Source organism: Polypterus senegalus, chromosome 11, assembly GCF_016835505.1.
Source record: "Polypterus senegalus isolate Bchr_013 chromosome 11, ASM1683550v1, whole genome shotgun sequence".
NCBI classification, from domain to species: domain Eukaryota; kingdom Metazoa; phylum Chordata; class Cladistia; order Polypteriformes; family Polypteridae; genus Polypterus; species Polypterus senegalus.
Window position 1 is genome coordinate 51163366 of NC_053164.1, and position 19271 is coordinate 51182636.

The 19271-nt window shown below is 36.1% G+C and overlaps 1 protein-coding gene across 1 annotated transcript in view; it reads left to right on the forward strand.

Annotated features, from left to right (window-relative positions):
* The first annotated feature begins 348 nt into the window (after positions 1–348).
* Positions 349–19271, forward strand: part of grk5l (G protein-coupled receptor kinase 5 like) — a 183310-nt gene continuing 164387 nt past the window's right edge. Inside the window, exon 1 of the mRNA XM_039768599.1 lies at positions 349–1067. Within this exon, the coding sequence (XP_039624533.1) occupies positions 1016–1067 (52 nt within the window). The 5' untranslated portion in view covers positions 349–1015. The remainder of the gene's footprint in view (positions 1068–19271) is intronic.

Below are 19271 nucleotides of genomic sequence, written 5' to 3' on the forward strand. Positions count from 1 at the left end.
GTCACTAATGGACGGACTGCGCGCCCGCTTCTTTACAGTCACTTCGTTGAAGTGCGGCAGTTCCCCACAAGGCACAGATAAAGCTGGGCTGTGAACTCGTCTCTACTTGGCAGGGTGGAAAAGGACGAAGTGCATAAGCGCGTAAAGCGCTGTTTGTAAAGAAAAAAAGCGCCAAGCTGAGCTCTTGACGAAGCCAGACGAGGTGAACGTCTCACCTTCCAAGGCGTATAATGAAGTGAAGAGGGCAGGCTTTGTCACGCATTGAAAAGAACCATAAACACACGCAAATAAGAGAGGATATCAGATATCTCTGACAGCCGGGAATATCTCTCGGCGTCTGTGCGTCAGGAGGACAGAGGGGTACGCCTCTTCCGACTCTGTTCGTTCCGCTGCAACTTTGCGTGCTCGTCTGGCTTTTAGCAGCCGAGGGCAGGGGCGCTGTTTTGCATCCAGCTGCCGGAAAGAACGACGTCTAATCCCCTCGGTTTCCAACGAAGTTTGGCACCCGGACGCAGTGGAGAGAGTTGCTAAAACTTAACGGAGAAGACATGCATTGACGCCGCGCTGGGAGCACAGGATGACAGCCGAGTTCTTTTAGACGCCAAATAGGTGACAAGGCACCACCTGGCGAGGGAGCAGAAGAAGGCACGGATCTGAAGTACAAACTTTTATCTTTCTTCCATGTGTTCATTTTACGGGATGGAGTGAAGTTACACCCGATGTGATTCGTCTTTTTTCCCCCCCACTTAAAACGACAGACTGCTGGGCCGGGGTAGAAGGAGGTCTAGTACTGCGAGATTCCCGAGCCCGGATCGCAACTCATTCACTCCTGTCTGTATTACGACCTGCATGGAACCAATGATGTTTGCGTAACTTGTTCCCTTTTTTCATTTGACTCGGGTGTGAAATCCTCATTTTTTGCAGACTCCACTCAACTTGGATTTAATAACCAAAGTGACACCTTTCAGCAGTTCGGGCAGTTCTGCGGAGCTGCTTTCGTTAGACTGAGTTGCCAATGGAACTCGAAAATATCGTAGCCAACACAGTACTGCTGAAAGCCCGAGAAGGTAAGTCGCTGCACTTTGGTTCCCTCTAGATTATTTTTGTGTCGCTTCTAAAGTGATATCGCTTTGTCAGTGTCCTTGGGTGCAAGATTCCCGTTTGGGGAGGGTATGCTGCTCAGCCAGTGTGCGATTAGCAAAGATTCAAGGTAGCCGGCTGCAAGCGTTCTTTTAAAATGCCACCCGGCTCACAGCTTGTCTACTATCTTCGGTGTTTCAGGTTTGCCAACAATTTTATTTACACTGAAAAAAAAAAGTTCTGCAAACAAGCCACATCCGCATGTGGGCTGCCGTTCTTTCTCGTTCAACGGGAAATGATTTTGTTTCACGAGTGAAGAACTCGAGGGCTGGAGCTCCTCCAGTGGACATACCGGCAACACCGGAGGTAGCGCGCCTCAATTCCGTAACCCGACAGAAGTGTAAGGCAGGCAGGGTGGGTGGCTGAGTGACTGACCCCACTTCTGCTTAAGGGTTTGTCAGCACGATACGTCTCCTTTCGTTTTAGATTAATTTCACTTTGTTACAGTACCAGTACACTTAGCAAAACTGATTATTTAATTCCGCCATTTCTTGCATTAACATGACACATTTAATTCAATTGGCTGTTTGCCATTTATTCGCACCCCTTCATTTTAAAAGGTTCCTGCAGAACAGCACATTTACGTTAGGATACATTAACGTGATTCTTTCTTAATTTGTTTCTTTTTCTCTGCCTCTCTCTCTCTCCTAGTTAAATGAAATGGGATTGTTATGTGTTCTGGTAAAGGTCACACAGTTTATCCTAATCATAAATTGGAAAAGCGTTTTTTTTTTTTTTTAAATCACGTTTTAGCCATCAGGAATGAGTGTATTTATTTGGTTTGTTTGTATAGCCACTAAGAATGAGCATGGTTTTTATCTACATTTCTCTTTCAGTATTAGAATTGCCTTTTATTTGTATATATTTGGACTTTGTCTTATTTTATTTTGATTGTTATGGTTTAAATGTAAGTTTTAATCAGTCTACTTTATATTTCTCTATTTTACTCCCTTCCTTTTGAATTGGACATCTTCTGAGCAAAAAAAATATTCTATACAGAACTGTACTCTTCTGATGAGATGTCAATGTGAAAGATTGATTTTTCTTTCTCTCTTCTTGTATGGTGGGATTTCTTTAGAAAATTAATTCTGACGCTGAATGCAGGTTCCGCAGCCGCTCATGGCGCTTGGAGAGACACAGATAAGAGTTGCCTGTTAGCCAGATATGCACAATTAGCCGCATGATAAGATAGCAGAGAGCATCACATAGTGTTAATGCCTTGCTCTTGGGTGATGAATTCCTTTCTTCATGTAGTGTGCAGTACTTTGTAGTTTGTGGGAGTGAGCCAGACCTCTAGAGACTTTCAAACAGTTCTTTGAAATAAGTACATGTTTAGATAACCTAATAAACGTGAATTAATGCCCAGTGATCCCACACACTAGAATTCCAGCAGTTTGTATATACGACTTCCGTGTTTTTTTTTTTTTTCTTCTTCCATTTAATGCACCATTTCCAGTCACACTTGCAACTAAATGAGTTTTACGTATTCTTCACATTGGCTGCAAATGTCCTGTTTACTTTTTCCCAGTAACAGAGTAACCAGATGTTAAACTTTTCCAGTTACGCCTTAAGTAAACTGTGTACAGGTTCCTTAACAACATTTTCTTTCCGAGAATAGTCAATACCCTGTATACAAATGATGTCCCCGTAAGAAGGTACAAGGTAGAATGCACATCATATTCTTTTAATTTATGCTTGCTAAGTAACTAAATTATTAAAGAAAACATTGCATACAATGGAGTTCTAGGTGGTCACATTGGTCAGCAACTCAGTTTTGTCATATTTCGGATAGAGCCTTGGACCATGATTGAGGTCCCCAATGGGATAATTTCCTTATAGAGTCTGAGCTCTGCTTTCCTTCAGCAGTCCATGGACATACTCTTAGGTTGACTTTAGAGTTTGATTTGACCCGGGGTCACTAAATGTGGCAGCAGCTATGTGAGTGGACCTACATTAGAAACTAAATAACTTGATGTCTGGCTGGATGCTGTTTTATTTCAAGAAACTGAAATAAAGTTGAATTGTAAATAATGTTTAGTTTAAAAATCCCTGAATTTCAGATCCTGATAAGCAGCGTCTTAGGCCAAAGAGCCCGACATAATAACTTCAGTGTCACTCAACACCAGTTTAGATTTGAAATGCATTTATGATGAATATATTTACATCTTGCATCTATTTCCATCTGATCACTTATTTGTAAGAGGGAACATTTTTTCTGATGCAAAATGCCTGAATAAACTTATCAGGAAAAGCTTGCTCCATTCACAAGGCAAACCCTGGACACACTGGAAGCTGTTGTGGAAAAAGAAGATGGTGGCAAAATTGGATGCCATCATGAAAAAAATCGCTTCCAGTGGGTGCTGTCTTGGACCACTTCAATCACAGGCTCATTCCAGCACTGTGTGCTAAGAAACATTTCAAGGGATCCTCCCACTCCTAACAGGCAATTCAGTGCTTCTTACCAACATACACATCAAGTTCATTTTGAACTTTCTGCACAATATACATTATGTATTTATGTATTTATTTATTGATTAATTGATTAGCTCTATTATTTGTCTTCCAAGTGTTTTTATGTTTCTTTGCTGTGTGCATCTGAATTTCCCCTTGGGATTAACACATTTTTTCTAATCTAATTATACTCTAGTGTCAAGTATTATTTCACAATTTACTACGTATGCAGAGATATACCACCATCCAAAACTCACTGAATTTCAAGAATATTTTAAATAGTAATCTTGAGTAAAACTAAAGAGTGCAGAAAGAGTCTTAATGATTTTGACAAGACAAAGTTACGTCAGTGTTTTCCAAAAAGTCAAAAATTGAAGTAAAGATGACACTTAAGAAACAGTTCTGTTAAATAAGGGAATTGATTTCAGGTATAATGTACGACTTGATTGTGAAATTAGCTGGAATGTAAACTCTGCTTGCATCAGTTGTACTGTATTTGAGTGTGTGGTAAATAATGTATTCAGTGGAAACAAAGCTCTATGATTTTAGGCACTATGGAGAAGAAGAACACTAATGTTAGGAAAAAAGGTGTTCATGAACAGTGAAGTGACCAATATAATTCACTGACCATTATAACTGTAGTACAGTTATAGGCAGGTGACATGAAGGGTGCTGCAGTCTGTTCCATAATAGGCATAGAGCTAATGGAGCACAGCCTCACAACGATGTTCAAACTCCTCCACAACAAGCTTGGTTTACAGTCTCCAGTTAACCTGACGGCATGCCTTTGAACTCTGTGAAGGAAATGAAGATCCAGGATGACACTTGTTTGAACATGGGTATGTGCAAATGTCACACAGGGAGCATCTGTTTAGTATATGTAGCTATATTCTCCCTGTTTATCCTTGTTTTATTTGCTTTTTTGAGTAGTGAATCTGTTTTCACCAGTGAAACTAGTAGAAATGTAAGAAACCACTTTTTATGAAATTCAAAAATGTGTGAAAAATGTATAAATAAAAAGATTTATGGTTCATGATTTATTGTCCATGCTGTTGGTATTTAATGGATAAAGCCATTTTAGAATATGAATGGATAGCTACTGGTAACTTAAGACATTCACACCAGCAGATGACTGATATTTCTTTGCCTAACTGCATTCTGTGGAGGGTTTAACTTTGGTGCAGAGGAGCAGTGATTGGTGGAGGTGTGTTTTTGAAGACTTCACTAGCAGTGACTGTCAGAACGGGGTAATGGGGATACAATTATGAGACAGGCAAACATTTGTTCAGTTTCCTCTGTTGCAGTGCTACATGCTGAACTGAAAGCACTTCATGCTAGCGAGTGTTTTCCAATTATTTAGGCTGTTCAAAATGTTTTTCACCATTGACACTCTTACTACAATTCTCTGTGTAGCATGTTCCACTACTTTTTTTTAGATTGAATTAACATTTTAATCAATTTACATTGTACCATTACATTAGTCTGGATGTTATTCAGCATTAAATCTTTTTCCCTCATACAGATTAATGAAGTTATAGCTGCCCTCCAGGCATTTATACAGTAGCTACTACCATTGTTTTTTTCACTTCCGCCAGTAAGGACCGGGCTGAACCGTAATGATGATTTTCTTTCAGCTCGATGAGAAAGACACAAACTTTTTGGGAAGAGTTTCCACATAGCACAACAAGATCTGTTAAATATATTGTAATACATTCATTGGACCGAACACTTTAGAATTCCTTTTAGGTTAAAAATGAGTGATGGCTTAATTTAATAAATGTATTTGTTGCTATAGTAGGTTCATCCTGGTATTGCTAAAATGAAAATTTGTTTCATTTAATAAAGTTATTGTAATTCCCCTTATTGCTGGAGTGGCTATGTCTGCTTCAGTCTTTAGCTGTTTTTAAAAATCGGCCTGCAAAGACTGAAGGTTTGACATGGCACATTTTAAAATGACAATAAAACCAAACTGTCACTGTACAAAAATAATAAGCAAGCACAAGCCAAAGGATTCGGTTAAAGGGTAGGGCTGGAACTACAAGATTGCAGGTTCAAATCCCACCACTGGTTTACAGTGTGATAAACACGATACTGGGATGAAGTATGATCTCTCTCTGATGCACCCTACTTCTACTTTACATATGCATTGCTGTGTGGTATTCTTAATGATAAAAAGATTTGTTGTGGTCTTTTGGTTGTTTTTAGAATATGCAGAAAATTTGTAGACACTGTGACCAAAGGCCAATAGGAGTACTTTCGGTCTTCAGTTTTCTAGGTTGAAGAATGTTATGGAGTTTATTCCAAAGGCAAATTTGTTTTCTTTAAGAGTACAAGTGACTGTAAAAGTCCTATAATAAGAACCAGCTCAGTCAGAACCACTATATCTTTGTGTTAAAGAAGCCTGTTCTTTGCTGTTAATATCGAAATATTAACTTGAAATAGACTTTTGGTTATATTTTTATTCTGTCTTTCTAGGCTTAACCCACATTTTCTTATTATTGGAATACAGGAGCAGGTTGCTATCCTGGTAATGTGACGTTAGTAGCCCACCCACATGTGATTCAAACTCAGTCACACAGCCAGACTACCTGTTGGTGTGCTAGTTTAGAATGGCCAGTTTGTGTGACATGCACATTTTTGGAACCTGGAAGGGTAATGAAATTCTCAGAAATAATAACCTGTCTTTGGTGTTGGGAGAGTATGTAAATTCTATACAGGTAGTGATTAGGTAATTAAAGAGAGCCATGCCCCTTTAATGGTCATCCTATAGTGAGATAGGGGTGAAGATTAAACCAAGATTCTAGTGGTTTGCAAGCTCATTATTTATTAATCAACAGAAAATCTTTTGATGTACAGTGCATATGTAGTGTGACATATTGAAAGGAAAGTGGTATATACCTGTTTAGGGTTAACGGGCATGCCGCCATGTTCATTTACAGTAATATCAGAGTTACTTGACCCTTGTGTGTTTTAGCTTGTTTGCTTTGCTCTTCACCATCCTCTCGGTCATTTTCCTGCATTGTATAATTTGTGTATATTCAACCTTCCCCAAGAGAGAGTGTTGGAAGCTGGCAGGCTTATGTCTATAGGACATTGATCTTATGTAAAACCTATGCACATACAATTTTTGTTTTTTAATAATTAGAGTAAAGCTTGAATTTTTGTTTTGAATTTTTATATGATTTTCTGTCTTTCTATAAAAAATGTATAAGTTTATAAGTTGCTTTCGTTATGCTTTTTGAATTTTTTGTGTTGAAATTTCTGTAACTATTGACAGTTTCAAGTTTCACAGGTTTTTGGTGTTGCTGCTCAAAACTATGAGCCATATAATAAAATGAAAAGCAAAGAAAAATACACATTTGTGTTGTGCTGCTGCTGTTTTTTCAGTGGCTTTGCTGACAGCAGTTCTTGGCTGTGTTATCAGTACTATATTTACAGTAGCTGTTGTGTTAATTGTTTTATACTGCAGATTACAATTCTGCTCTGTTTGGAGTTCATTTTGTGTAGTGGAGATTGACTGGTAGTCTGCTTATGTGTTAGTCATTTCTGGTTTTCTCCACAATCCTTGGATGTTGAAGAAAAATGAATATGATAAGGTTTCTTTAATTTTGTATCTTTTTAAGTAATTACAGTCTGTATGTGGTCTGGTATTTTCCCTCTTATAACAGAAAATAGAAATAATTCCTTTAAAATGAATAACTATTTAAAGCATATCATATAGCAAGTTTTTGCACCATCTTAATCATTATTTTTGTGCAGACATTTACATTTTGTTATTAATATTTGTCAGTTGTTAATTTTTATAAAAGTACAGTCATACGTTTGTGCGTAAGTTTCAATTAGTAAATGCTAATTTATGCATTACACTTTAGTTTTCTGACATTGGAGAGGAACGATTGTTATTTATTCTGTGGCTTGTAAGTGCTGTGGCATTCAGGAGCAGTTGTGAGCAGAACCCTAAATCCAAAAAGAAGTCAGGGATGTCAAAGTATAAAAAAAAGAATTTATTATAAACATAAATAATAAGCAGATGGGTAAAGGTTTATGGAGATACAATACAACTGAAAGCAACAAACGTACAGCCTCCCAGGGCATGATTATCACACTTATTTACAAGATTGTTTCTTACTGGATTTCTTCTTGCTAACTCCGTATTCCCTTTCTCTTGTTTTTCTTTGGCCCTCACTGTTCTGGCCAGCCATACATCATCCAACCCTAATACTCTTGTCTCTAAGTATGTTGGGCTGAGGACAGGAAGGGGATCTTAAATATTAGCTAGGTCTTACTTCGCAGGCAGTCTCTGTGATCATTTCTGGCATCTGAGGTCAGAAGTAATACTGGGAACTCCTGGCGCCATCCTCCCAAAAATTCCTCTAGTAGCTAAGTTACCTGTCTATACTGAGACGTAGCAGGGCTCTACGTATAAAGTGTTGGGTCTTATAAATGCCACCTGGTATCATTATTTGTATTGGTGCCCAAGGAGTAACATTCTCTGTGGCTCCATTCATTAGGCTTAGGATCCACCTATCGGTTGTGTCCGATGTTTACCTTCAGTGTTACAAATTACCACTGCATGTGCTACTTGGATGTTTTGTGGGCTCAGTCATGTCCTGTATTATGACTTTTGTTTTTGCATATTTGCAGTAATGGTCCCTGCTGTGCTTTCTTTCATAATAAATAAATGTATCATAGATCATAGTTTTATATAATATATAACAGCATAAAAAAAACTTGATGACAAGAGATCACTCAGCCAAGCATAGGTTGTTGTTTACTAGTATGAGACAACTCAGTGTTGGAAGACAGAAAGTGGTGGAATCTTTTCATTCCAGCCAATCTGACCACTGGAACATACTGTAAATTACATGTGTTTTTGCCTGTCGATTAACTGAATTTATTGTGAAGATAATGTTAAGGTTTGGCCTATTTTTCTGACTAATACTGTGACAGATCTGTCTCGTTTTTGAGATCATTTGTTGACTTTTATTTTGTCTTTTAAATTTTGAGTTGGAGCACTTCCTTCTTAAACATTTTAATAAAGTAGTGAATTATCTGATGAACAGACCATAGTGTAAATGATAAAAAGTGAGTTAGTGCCTGTTATTTATATCAGAATTTGCTTATCAGGAGGCATCTAGTGATGTGACTAGAATTGTCATCCCAAAAGTTCACGCAAGTGTGTGCTGATAGGCCATGTACTGTTTTTACTAGACTAGGTAGTGCTTCGCTGTTAAAGAATACACAGTGAATCAAGAACACCTAAAGCCTATGTTACATTAGGCAATTTTTCTTGCAGTTTTCAGTCAAGGCCTTCGTTTACATATTTTTAGCGAGTCGGAGACATCTGACAGGCTACTCCTATGAAGCTGATTGCCTAATGTGATATAGCCAGCGACTGATACCAACTAGTCTGCAACTTGTTCCAATAAAATCAAACAGGTTTTTTCTTTAGGCATGGGGTGGGCTTTGTGTAAATAAGAACTGAAAACCAATGAATGCTCATTCGGATGAACAATGCATAGATTGTAGTGATGATGATTAAGGAATGCATAGTTTTTGAACCTTGTAAACACAAGAGAGGCTAGCTTTTCTGATGTCTCTTGTTCTACATACGAAAATAGAATGGGGAAAAAAATGGACATAGATTGCGTTTGAACTTGCCATACATGTTAACATTTTGTACCTCATTGGCTGTCTAAAAAAGGGCTGAGCAAAGCTATGCTGGAAAGTTAACACTCAGTGAAGTAGACAAACAGTGATTTTCAATCTTTCAATGTAAAATTTGAAATTCATTTATTAATTTAAATATATAAACTTAGTTATGGATTTTATTTTGCTGCATAAGGATTTATTCTTTAAAAACATTTTGACTATTTTAAATATGTCGATTGAGAATGTTCATTCATACACTAACTGTTAATCCTCTCAAAACTTTCCCAACTGGTGTGGGAGCCACCTTGCAACCATTAAAACAAGTAATGTTCATTTTCACATATGTACAGCCAGCATAAGCTTTTATGTGCCAATGAAAGGGGAAAAGAAAGGTTGTAATATTAAAAGCCATTTGCTATCGGCTTTTATTTCACAGCTTAGTTGTAAAATGTTAGATTAATATATAGGATTTTAAACAATTACTTGCTTGTCTTTCTTTATAACGGTGGTCAGTGTTGTAAAACAAAATCTGCATTGTAGAGATTGTGAATTAGGCAGTAGCAAGGGCAATCCTTTTTTGATACAGGCGAAAAAATGTTTTGTCTACATAATACTTTTGTTTTATTTAGTATTCATGTGTTACATCAAATTTTCTTTCATTTTGTGTAATTTTATTAAAAATGCCTGCTTTTTTTGGTTAAATATATGTGCCTTTACAATGTGAGAGGAATCATGACTGGTTCAACCCATGATCAGAAACCAGCCATTATGCAACTCTTATTAACTATTCTGATGAAATTCTCCCATTGTTGTCTATTATCTTCAGACCTTGGGACATCTTCTAGGGTCAGGAATAATTTAAATTTTTGTTTATTTTATTTATAAAGAGCTTTTCAAGTGAAATGCACAAAGCGCTTTCCAATGACAAAACAAAAAGCCATAAAAAAGAATAACAAAAATACAGTAGCATAACCATTACAATATTAACTGCAAAATTGTATAAAAAATGACAAGCCATCATACCTAAATGCAAATAGATACAATACATAATAGAGAGATATAAAAACAAGAAAGAAATATTTATCTAAAATATTGTTTTTAATAGAATTTTAATTGTTGTTACATAAATAGATGCTCTAATATCAAGGTGAAGGTAATTCTAGAGTTTGGGGGCCATAACAGAGAATGCCCTCATTTTGTTTTTAATCTAGTGTGTAGAATAACAAGTAAGCACTGTTTAGATGATCTAAGAGATCTACCTGGATGATAAAAGTTCAGCATGTCTTTAACATATACTGAAGCCAGACCATTTCAGATCCATATAAGTTAGAAGCAGGATTTTAAACTGTATCCTATCATTAACTGGTAGGCAATGTACTGAGGATAAAATAGGGGTGATATAAGCAGAGGACTTCAACCTGGTGAGAAGCCTTGCAGCAGCATTTTGCACCACTTACAGCCTAATCATACTGGTTTTGCTAAGAGTTGATAGCAAGGAGTTATAATAATCCAGCTGAGAGAGCATAAAAGCGTGAATTAATTTCTCATTGTCCTAGAAGTCCAAAATGGGTCTGACTTTAGCAGTAATATTTAAATGATAAAAACGAGACTGAACTAGTTTTTTGACATGAAACTCAAAGGCTTAACCTCAAGTTGAATAGAACACCTAAATTTCTGGCCACAGTTTTTAAACTTAAGAGCTAGGTTTTCCAAGGAAGCTTTAACTAGATTAGCATTTTTGCTGAAATGCTGAATTTAGTTGAAGAAAATGAAAAGACATCCAGTTCTTAATGTCTGTTATACAATTGTGAAGCATGGCAAAACCACTTGAATTATTATGATCCAAAACTAAATAAAGCAGATATAAATGAATGTCATGCTTTCTAATAATAAAGCCCAAGTGTAGCATATACCCGTAAACTGAAAATAAGGGACCTAGGATAGAACCTTGTGGTACACCATAATAAATGATGGTAGTGGAAGATAAAGTGCTGCCACAGCCAACATTAAAGTTTGTATTGGACAAATAAGAAGAAACCAATTTTAATGCTGATTCAGATAAACCAATCCACTGATTCAGTCTATGTACCATAGCATTATAGATTGATCAGTGGTCTGAAAGGGTGCACTTAAATCGAAGAGAACTAAAACAGGTCTGTCTTGAGTCCTCTTTTCTAAGAAGGTCATTAGTGACACTAAGGAGTACAGTCTCAGTGCTGAGGTTTTCTCTGAATCCTGACTGAAATTTTTCAAAAATACTGTGCTTATTTATGTTGACCGCCTATGATCTTTTTTGTGAGATAAGCCTAAAATTATTTAAATTAGACCGGTGTAGATCAGGCTTTTTAAGTAGAGGATGGACAAGTTGAGTATCATAATAATCTGGTACACAGCCTCTTAATAGAGAACTCTTAATAGGTAATATAGTCGGCCTGATCTGATGACTTCCTTGAGAAATTTTGTTGGAAGACTTCATTTGATACAACAGGCCAAATTTGTCTGGTTCTAAAATGGGCTTAAATGAAGCTAAAAGATTTAAACTGGGACCTGGCACATCAACATAAGAGACAAGGTGAGTGATATAGCCCCTTAGTGTGTCAATTTAATCGGTAAAAAAAGGATAAAAATTAATTGCGGTTAAACACAACACTGTCAGCCTTCTTTAATGTTGCGTTGACAAGGACATTTAAAGTTTCAAACAGGAAGCTAGAATTATAACGGTTTATATAAATGAGGTTAGAAAAGTAAGCTGTTCTTGCTGCTTTTAAAGGATTATTACATGTAGACGTTCTATTCTTTCAAGTGTTCCAAGTGCACATTTAGCTGGGAGTCTTTCTATCCTCTTTCAGTTTTCCTACATTTTTTCTTTAATGCCTGTATATCATCAGTGAGCCACAGAGTAACAGTAAGTTTTCACCTAGCTGTAAATTGTACTCGGGCAACAGAATCTAAAGTGGACTGACATATGTTATTAAAATCATCTAGAATATTATTTGGCTTGTTTAAATTAAGTAGATGAGAAGCATAATCTTGGAACATTGAAGATAATTTGACAGCAGCCTCATTATTAAACAAATGGGTTAGATAGCCCTGTTTAACCGACACAGGAATATATTGTATAACAGACATTAAAATGTATACATTAATGATCAGACATCACAAAGTCCATTGATGTAACATTAAAAGGGAATATACCAAGTGTAAAAGTTAAATGTAGGGTGTTCTAATGAAGTTAGAATAATCAACATTTCTAACATTTGCTCTCCTGTAAATTCTATTATTAATACCATGAGGAATTAATGTATAGTTTACATAGTGTACTTTGCAGGAAGCATAACATACTTTAGTGCAATCATTAACATTAATTACCTTGCTTGCTAGTCAAAAGTCATTCAAAATATGACTACGATTTTCTTGTAGCATGACTGAACCAGTTTTGCTTCGATGCATACCGTCTTTGGCGTAGAATTACAGTTTTTCCCAGAACAAATCCCAGTTTTGAACAAAAGCGCTATTCTGGACCTCACGTAATGATGACAGCCAGGAATTAAGAGCCAAAAGTCTGCTAAAAATTTCAGAGCTTCATGTAAAGGTCGGAACAGGGCCAGACATGATTATCCTTGACTCGCATGCGAAGCATTGAACAGTTTTGACCAGCTTTGATATGTCCTTTTTTTTAGGATTTCAGAGTTCCAGCAAAAAGTGTTATTTACTCCAACATGGAATGGAGTACCACAGATCCTTAGTTGCCAGATTTACAAAGAATGCTCGGTATTTGCTGTGTGATAGCTGAAACACAAGATTTTGGGAAGCATCTTTATGTACTTTGCAATGTCTCATTGCATCTTTCATATTTTTTTATCATAAAGTCCCCCAATTAAGGCGTCTTTATTGTTATTAACAGAACACGATGATGATGATGGCGAGGAGGAAGCATAATCCACTGTCTGGGTGAGCTTATCACACCGATTACAGGCTTCAAAATTAGGCTGGGGATGGGAGGCTTCGATTGATATTTATCGATCGAAGTTGTCAAGGACATTCAATGGCCCACGTCTGGTGCTGGAGTAAAAAATACCTCAGCTAGCCTCCTATTAGTGGCAGGCTGCTCCGGAAATGGGCTTTCACTCCTCAACGAATTGGGAGCAACGCTGACTCTCGAATCTGATGTTTCATTCAGTAGCAACACGTCTAAGTGCTGTTTTGATTCTAAAAGCACAGTTTTTCTTTCAAGAAGTGACTCAATTTTCTTTCCGAGTTCCACTAATTCAGCATTCACCAGTTCTCACTCGGTCAGATGTATTACCATCCCAGTCACTTGTTCATGTTCCAGCAGTGGTAGTTCTGTCAGCACCATAATAATAACAGAAACTTCTTGGTCCATCCTATTTGAACTCCTTCTAGTTGCAGGGGAAAAGAAGAATATCCCAAGTAGTCAACTATCTATAATGAGATGTAGCAGGGACCCAAATGTAGTGTGTTGAACATTACACTATGACACTTTAAAGTATACTAGTTATCCAAACTATTTTTTTGCATGTGGTCCATCTGTACAGAATGAATTGCAGTGCTTTGTAAAAGGTGCATGTGAAAATGGTAACTTTCAAATGAATATGACACATGAAAATATATCCCTTACTAAAAACGGGGCTGACGGTGACTGCAAAGTAAAATGATGAACGATAAAGTGGAATAGAGCACACATTTGATTGACTCTTTGTAATGGTAATAAAAAGGCCTTGTGATTGTTCTAACACATTAAATAGTCATTAATCAAATTTTCCCTTTTTCCAGCCTTAATTTTTTTTTTTTTATTGTGACAAGTTCTCAGATAAAACGGCAATATACATTTTACAAATTACTGCTTAAATAATGAGGACAGGGCGGCATGGTGGCGCAGTGGGTAGCACTGCTGGCCTCGCAGTTAGGAGACCCAGGTTCACTCATTGTGGATATTCTATAGTAGGATCTGTGCTTGGTTGCCCAATCTGATGCCGGAATGTTTCCATCCAATGACTTGAAGGCTCCAGATGACTTTTCCATGGGTAGGAGAACAGATTGATAGTAGAGCAGCACCACAGCAAAATACTGAAAAGAGAACAGAGTTGGGTTAATAACCATTTATAATTATTGTATTACTTAGTTTTGTACAAATACCCAACAAATAAAGATACAATGTGCACAGCCGATCAGCAGCTCTATACAGGGTAGGATGGAACAATTAATTATGCCTTCCTTGATACACTAATCATTGAAAGTAACAATTACTGAATTCTGTTTAATTTTTTCATTCTCTCAGAGATCAAGCTTTCTAAGGTACAGACTGATCTAAAAAAAATGAGTGTTATAATCAAGCACAGACACATTTACGAAGTGCAAGTGCACTGGCGAAATGGAGGTACTCACACCATAGGACTAACTAGGTGTCATGTAAAAAACGTATTTTTAGAAGTATGATCCCAAACAACATGTTTTAGAAAGTGTGAATGTATTTATTTGCTGTTTGCTGCAGCTTTCAGAGAAATTGAAAACTATAAGTAATGTTAAACTCCAAAATCAGTCCTTGGAAGTAGGCTAAGCACTGTCCAAAATAAAGAGAATTCCTCGCAATTTAGAAATATTTTGTTTTCAAATGTATGCAGTGTAAACTGTTAAACCACTTTACATAAATGTTTATACAGTGTGACCAGGTGAACACACAGAGGGAAGCCAGAAGAAACGCTGTGGTACAGGGCGGCCCCATTTAATTGGTATAAAATAAATTAATAAATAAAGGTAATGCTCTTGGCATAAACAAGGCTGTCTCTAGATAGCCAGGCAAAAACATTTAGAATAGTGTTCCAACAGTGGGAGTTCTGTCCTCGATGTAGGTAAGGTCAAAATGGGATGCCAAATCTGAGTTCGATGGGTGGGGCTAGGCATCCTCCTTGGCTGTCTTCTTGGAACTACTGGGGAAAGAGAGAGTACAGTTAGCACTAGCGCCCCACCCCTCTTGTCCTAGAGTGGTATTGTTTACCTTACCAGTAGCTGGAATTTGGTCCTTAGACACACATGCATTACAATATCCTTTAAAATTCAACTACATAGTCCAGTATGAAGAGTGCTTAACATGCAAACAGTATGATGTTCCAGCAACATTAACTCAGTGGTGTAGATAACCATTAACCGTTTATGCTAACGCATGTCCGAATCTTTCAGGCTATCGATAGTTAACTGGAATAACAGTAATCAATTTTATTCCTCAAAAGACAATACTCAGATAAAAATCTTATGCAACAAAGGTTTTAAAAACCAATCAAAACTCAAGGCAAGTGAAGTCCTTCACTTTACAATTATTCTTCCAAAGTTATGTTGCCTTTAAGTTATTCCAAATGTCGACCAAAAATAAAAATGGATCTGAAACTAGTAGTGCCTTATGCAACTACAACCAATATGTGATTGAGTATTACTATGAAACATGCCTGAATTAATTGTTCATTATATTGATTAGGAATATATTATGAAAAGTAGATGGTTGCAGTGCTGCTTCTTTAAATGAGTATGCCTTTCCCACTTTCCTCAAGAATGGGGATTGCACTGCTCAAGGTAGCAGTATGGAACAATGTTTTGTAATCTAAATATTTCTTGAGTTTGCAATATATTCATATGTTGTTAGATTTAATGTGTTTTCATACATGTACAACTGAACTCGGGTTGTGGTTACATTAACATCTTAATTTTGCCTTAATGTCAATTAAGATTTTATTATCTGTTATGATTTTGTTTTCTTAATGCAGCAGAAGCCTAATTTAACATTTCCATGTTAAACATTTTTTCACTGCTGACTATTTTTCCAGAAGTAGCACTTGTTTTGGGGAAAAAAAGATGTTTGTGCTATAATTAAGTTTTATTTTTATAAATATTTATATATTAGTAGTTTACTATATTTACTGTATTAAACAGTGGCACCATTTTTAATGTGTGCTGTATTTTATATTGTAAAAAATAAAGAATCGCTGCATTTTTAACTTTTTAACTAATCCAGCATTTAACAATTTCATATAAAAAAAAGTCTAAGTGGTTTCCTGCAAAATGGTGGGGCTCTACTATCCCATGTGTATATATAAAAGATAGTATATACTGTTGATATGACAAAGTACACAATTCATTGCTCTGTTAAATTAATAACCAGAATTAAAATATCAAAAGCAATAATTTTCAATTAGTTATTTTGTCATAAACGTGCACCTCTAGGCTAAAATAGTGAATATTCAGTCTGGACTTAAAATGCTGTGACTGAAGTGGCATGTCTTCTGTAAGCAGGCAGATTATTCTGGCTTTAGGGCAGTGTAACTGAAAATGTGAGTGACTATAACGAAATTACTAAACTAATACTAGAGAATATAATTTTTAAAGTAAAGTATAAGATACATAACCTTTAGCTACAAGGGAAAAGTAGCTATTAAAAAAATAACACACATGGCTGGTATACAACAGAGTGTACACAACCTGAATTTATTTATTTATTTTTTTAAAAGGATGCCAAAGTAACATATAGGACTAAACTAAACTCATTTGGTCTTTTTTATTCCCTTTACAGTTATAACAAAAATGTTACACAGGTTACCTGAGTAATTATTTTCATTAAACCTCATCATTTTAGGCCAATGGAGTGGATTTACCATCAGGGTGTTCTTGTTGCATGCCCAGGGTCCTGTGATGTCAAGATGCCTTTTCACCTAAATGAAACACCCCTTGACAAAACAATTGAGTCTTTGTGCCCGGAACTGACTAAAGGGAACACCCCTTCCCCAAGTGAAATAACCAGCAGTAACCCTCCCAACTTGGGGAAATTATCAAGTCCCTGCATGGCCAATGGAAGAGAGGGAAATACCACATTGCATTAAGCCACTGGTTGTCCGTACGCTGCATTATTAAAAGTATGATCATCTCTCTGTTAAGTTGTTAAGAAAACCAGGGGCCTGCGGGTGTCTTAATCCAGTCTTGGCAGACAACTAAGATGTAAGCTGGTGGTGAAACTGCGAGTTGGCTAAGATGTAAAACTAAAACGAGCATTGCTGATGTTGAAAAGGCGCTTCAAAAATGTGTTTTGTTGCAATTACAACAGGAAAGTAAGAAATCTGCTTTCTATTTTTCATTGTCTTTAGTTAAAAATAGATGACAGGTTTGGCTTTGGTTTAGAAGACAAAAAGTAGTTAAATGAAAATTGCTTGTCTGTAGTCAAAAAGTTTCAGTCTATTGTAGTGAAAATGCACCTTATCTGGAAGGTACAACTTGTGACTTCCTGAAGCTGACTGTAAGAAACCTGACAAGATTTGTTTGCAAGCAAGAAAATGACCTCCAGCATAAAGCCAAAGCTACTCAGGAATAGCTTAAAATCAAGAATATAATGTCTAGGAGTATCTCAGTCAAAGTTCGGATCTCAAACCAACTGAGAATTTGTGGTAAGACTTGAAAATATCTGTTTGCTTATGATTCCCATGCAATCTGACATAGCTTGAGCAGTGTTGCAAAGACTTATGGGAAAATAAAATGTTAAGTGTCATTGAATGTCAGTCAGAGATACCTGTCCACACAGACTCTAGGCTTGAATTGCTGCCAAAGGACCATTTAATAAGTATTGACTTGATGGGGTGAATACTTTTGTGTATTTTGTGTTGATCTGTAATTAATTTAAACCACTTTTGAAGAGACCTGTTTTTACTTTGACATTAAAGGGTCTTTTTCTGTTAATCATTGTCAGAAAAGACATTAAATAAACTGTTATTCAATGTTGTATAATAAAATGTGAAAAAAAATATTGAATACTTTTTATAGCCACTGTTTTCAAAAATACTAGCAGTTCAATTCTGTAAATGTTGTGAAAAACGGATAATTCAAATACTGCAGTACTGAATAATGCTTGTGGAGTGATGCATATACATATAATTTTTGCAATAAATTAGAATTGTATTTGAACAGTAATATTGATCTGACAAGCCTAATCTATATATGATTAAATTATTATTGGCATTGGTAAGGAAAATAAAAATATCATAAAGATCATTTGCAAAAAAAAAAAAAAAAAATAGATTTGATTTTTAACTAACTTTGCATCAATGCAGAATCATGATGTGTATGTGCATGAAATATTTTGCTTTCTTAAACTTTTTAATCATTTATTTACATTAAAATTGATTTTTCTCACACCATAAATTAAGTCTGAAAAGTGGATATTGCTTATGCTAATAAGTATGCTAATTTATCTTATTTTAGCATCGTCTATCAGTTGGACCAAACTATTGTCAGTAAAGTTTTTATCTGCTAAACATCTAATATAAGAGAACCAGATAAATCTTAGTACCTTGTGTCCTGAAAGTCTTCAGGATGTGAAGACTTAAGTCAGTCACCCTTTAATGTAACACTTTTCACTACAAAGTACTATGAAAAGCTGCTTATACAAAGAAATTAAAGATGTACATTATGAATCTTTAAGTGCACCACATACTATAATAGTAAAGGTAGACAAAGTTATTACAGCACTAAATCAAAAGTGCTATGGTAACATAGGTGGATAAAGTGTGCCAAGTTAAATGTAAAAATGTATTTTTAGAACACAATAGATTTGTTTAGCTTGGATATAAGGCTTGGTGTACATTTAACAAAGCTTTCTTTTATTTTTGAATTATAGTTATGAAAGTCTAAAGTGTTATTGTTCAGGTAATTGTTGCTTGTATCTGATGCCTGGGGATCAGTGCAGCTGCTAGTTTTCAGTCCAGCTGATTTCTTAATCAAGGGCCAGTTCCTTCCTTTATTTAAAATCCTTCCTTAATTAAACATGTTTTTATATTGTTCTAGTTTCTAAAGCAATAAGCAGCATTGTACCTGATTATTTATTTTAAGACATTCTAGCCACATATTTGCCGAGCTAGACTATTTCTGAAAGGGAGGGACTTAGTTTGTATTCCAACTGCTAAACAGACCCTGTTTAGAATAATTTATATATAGTATTGCTTTATATGTATGTGGGTTTGTGTATGTGTATTTTG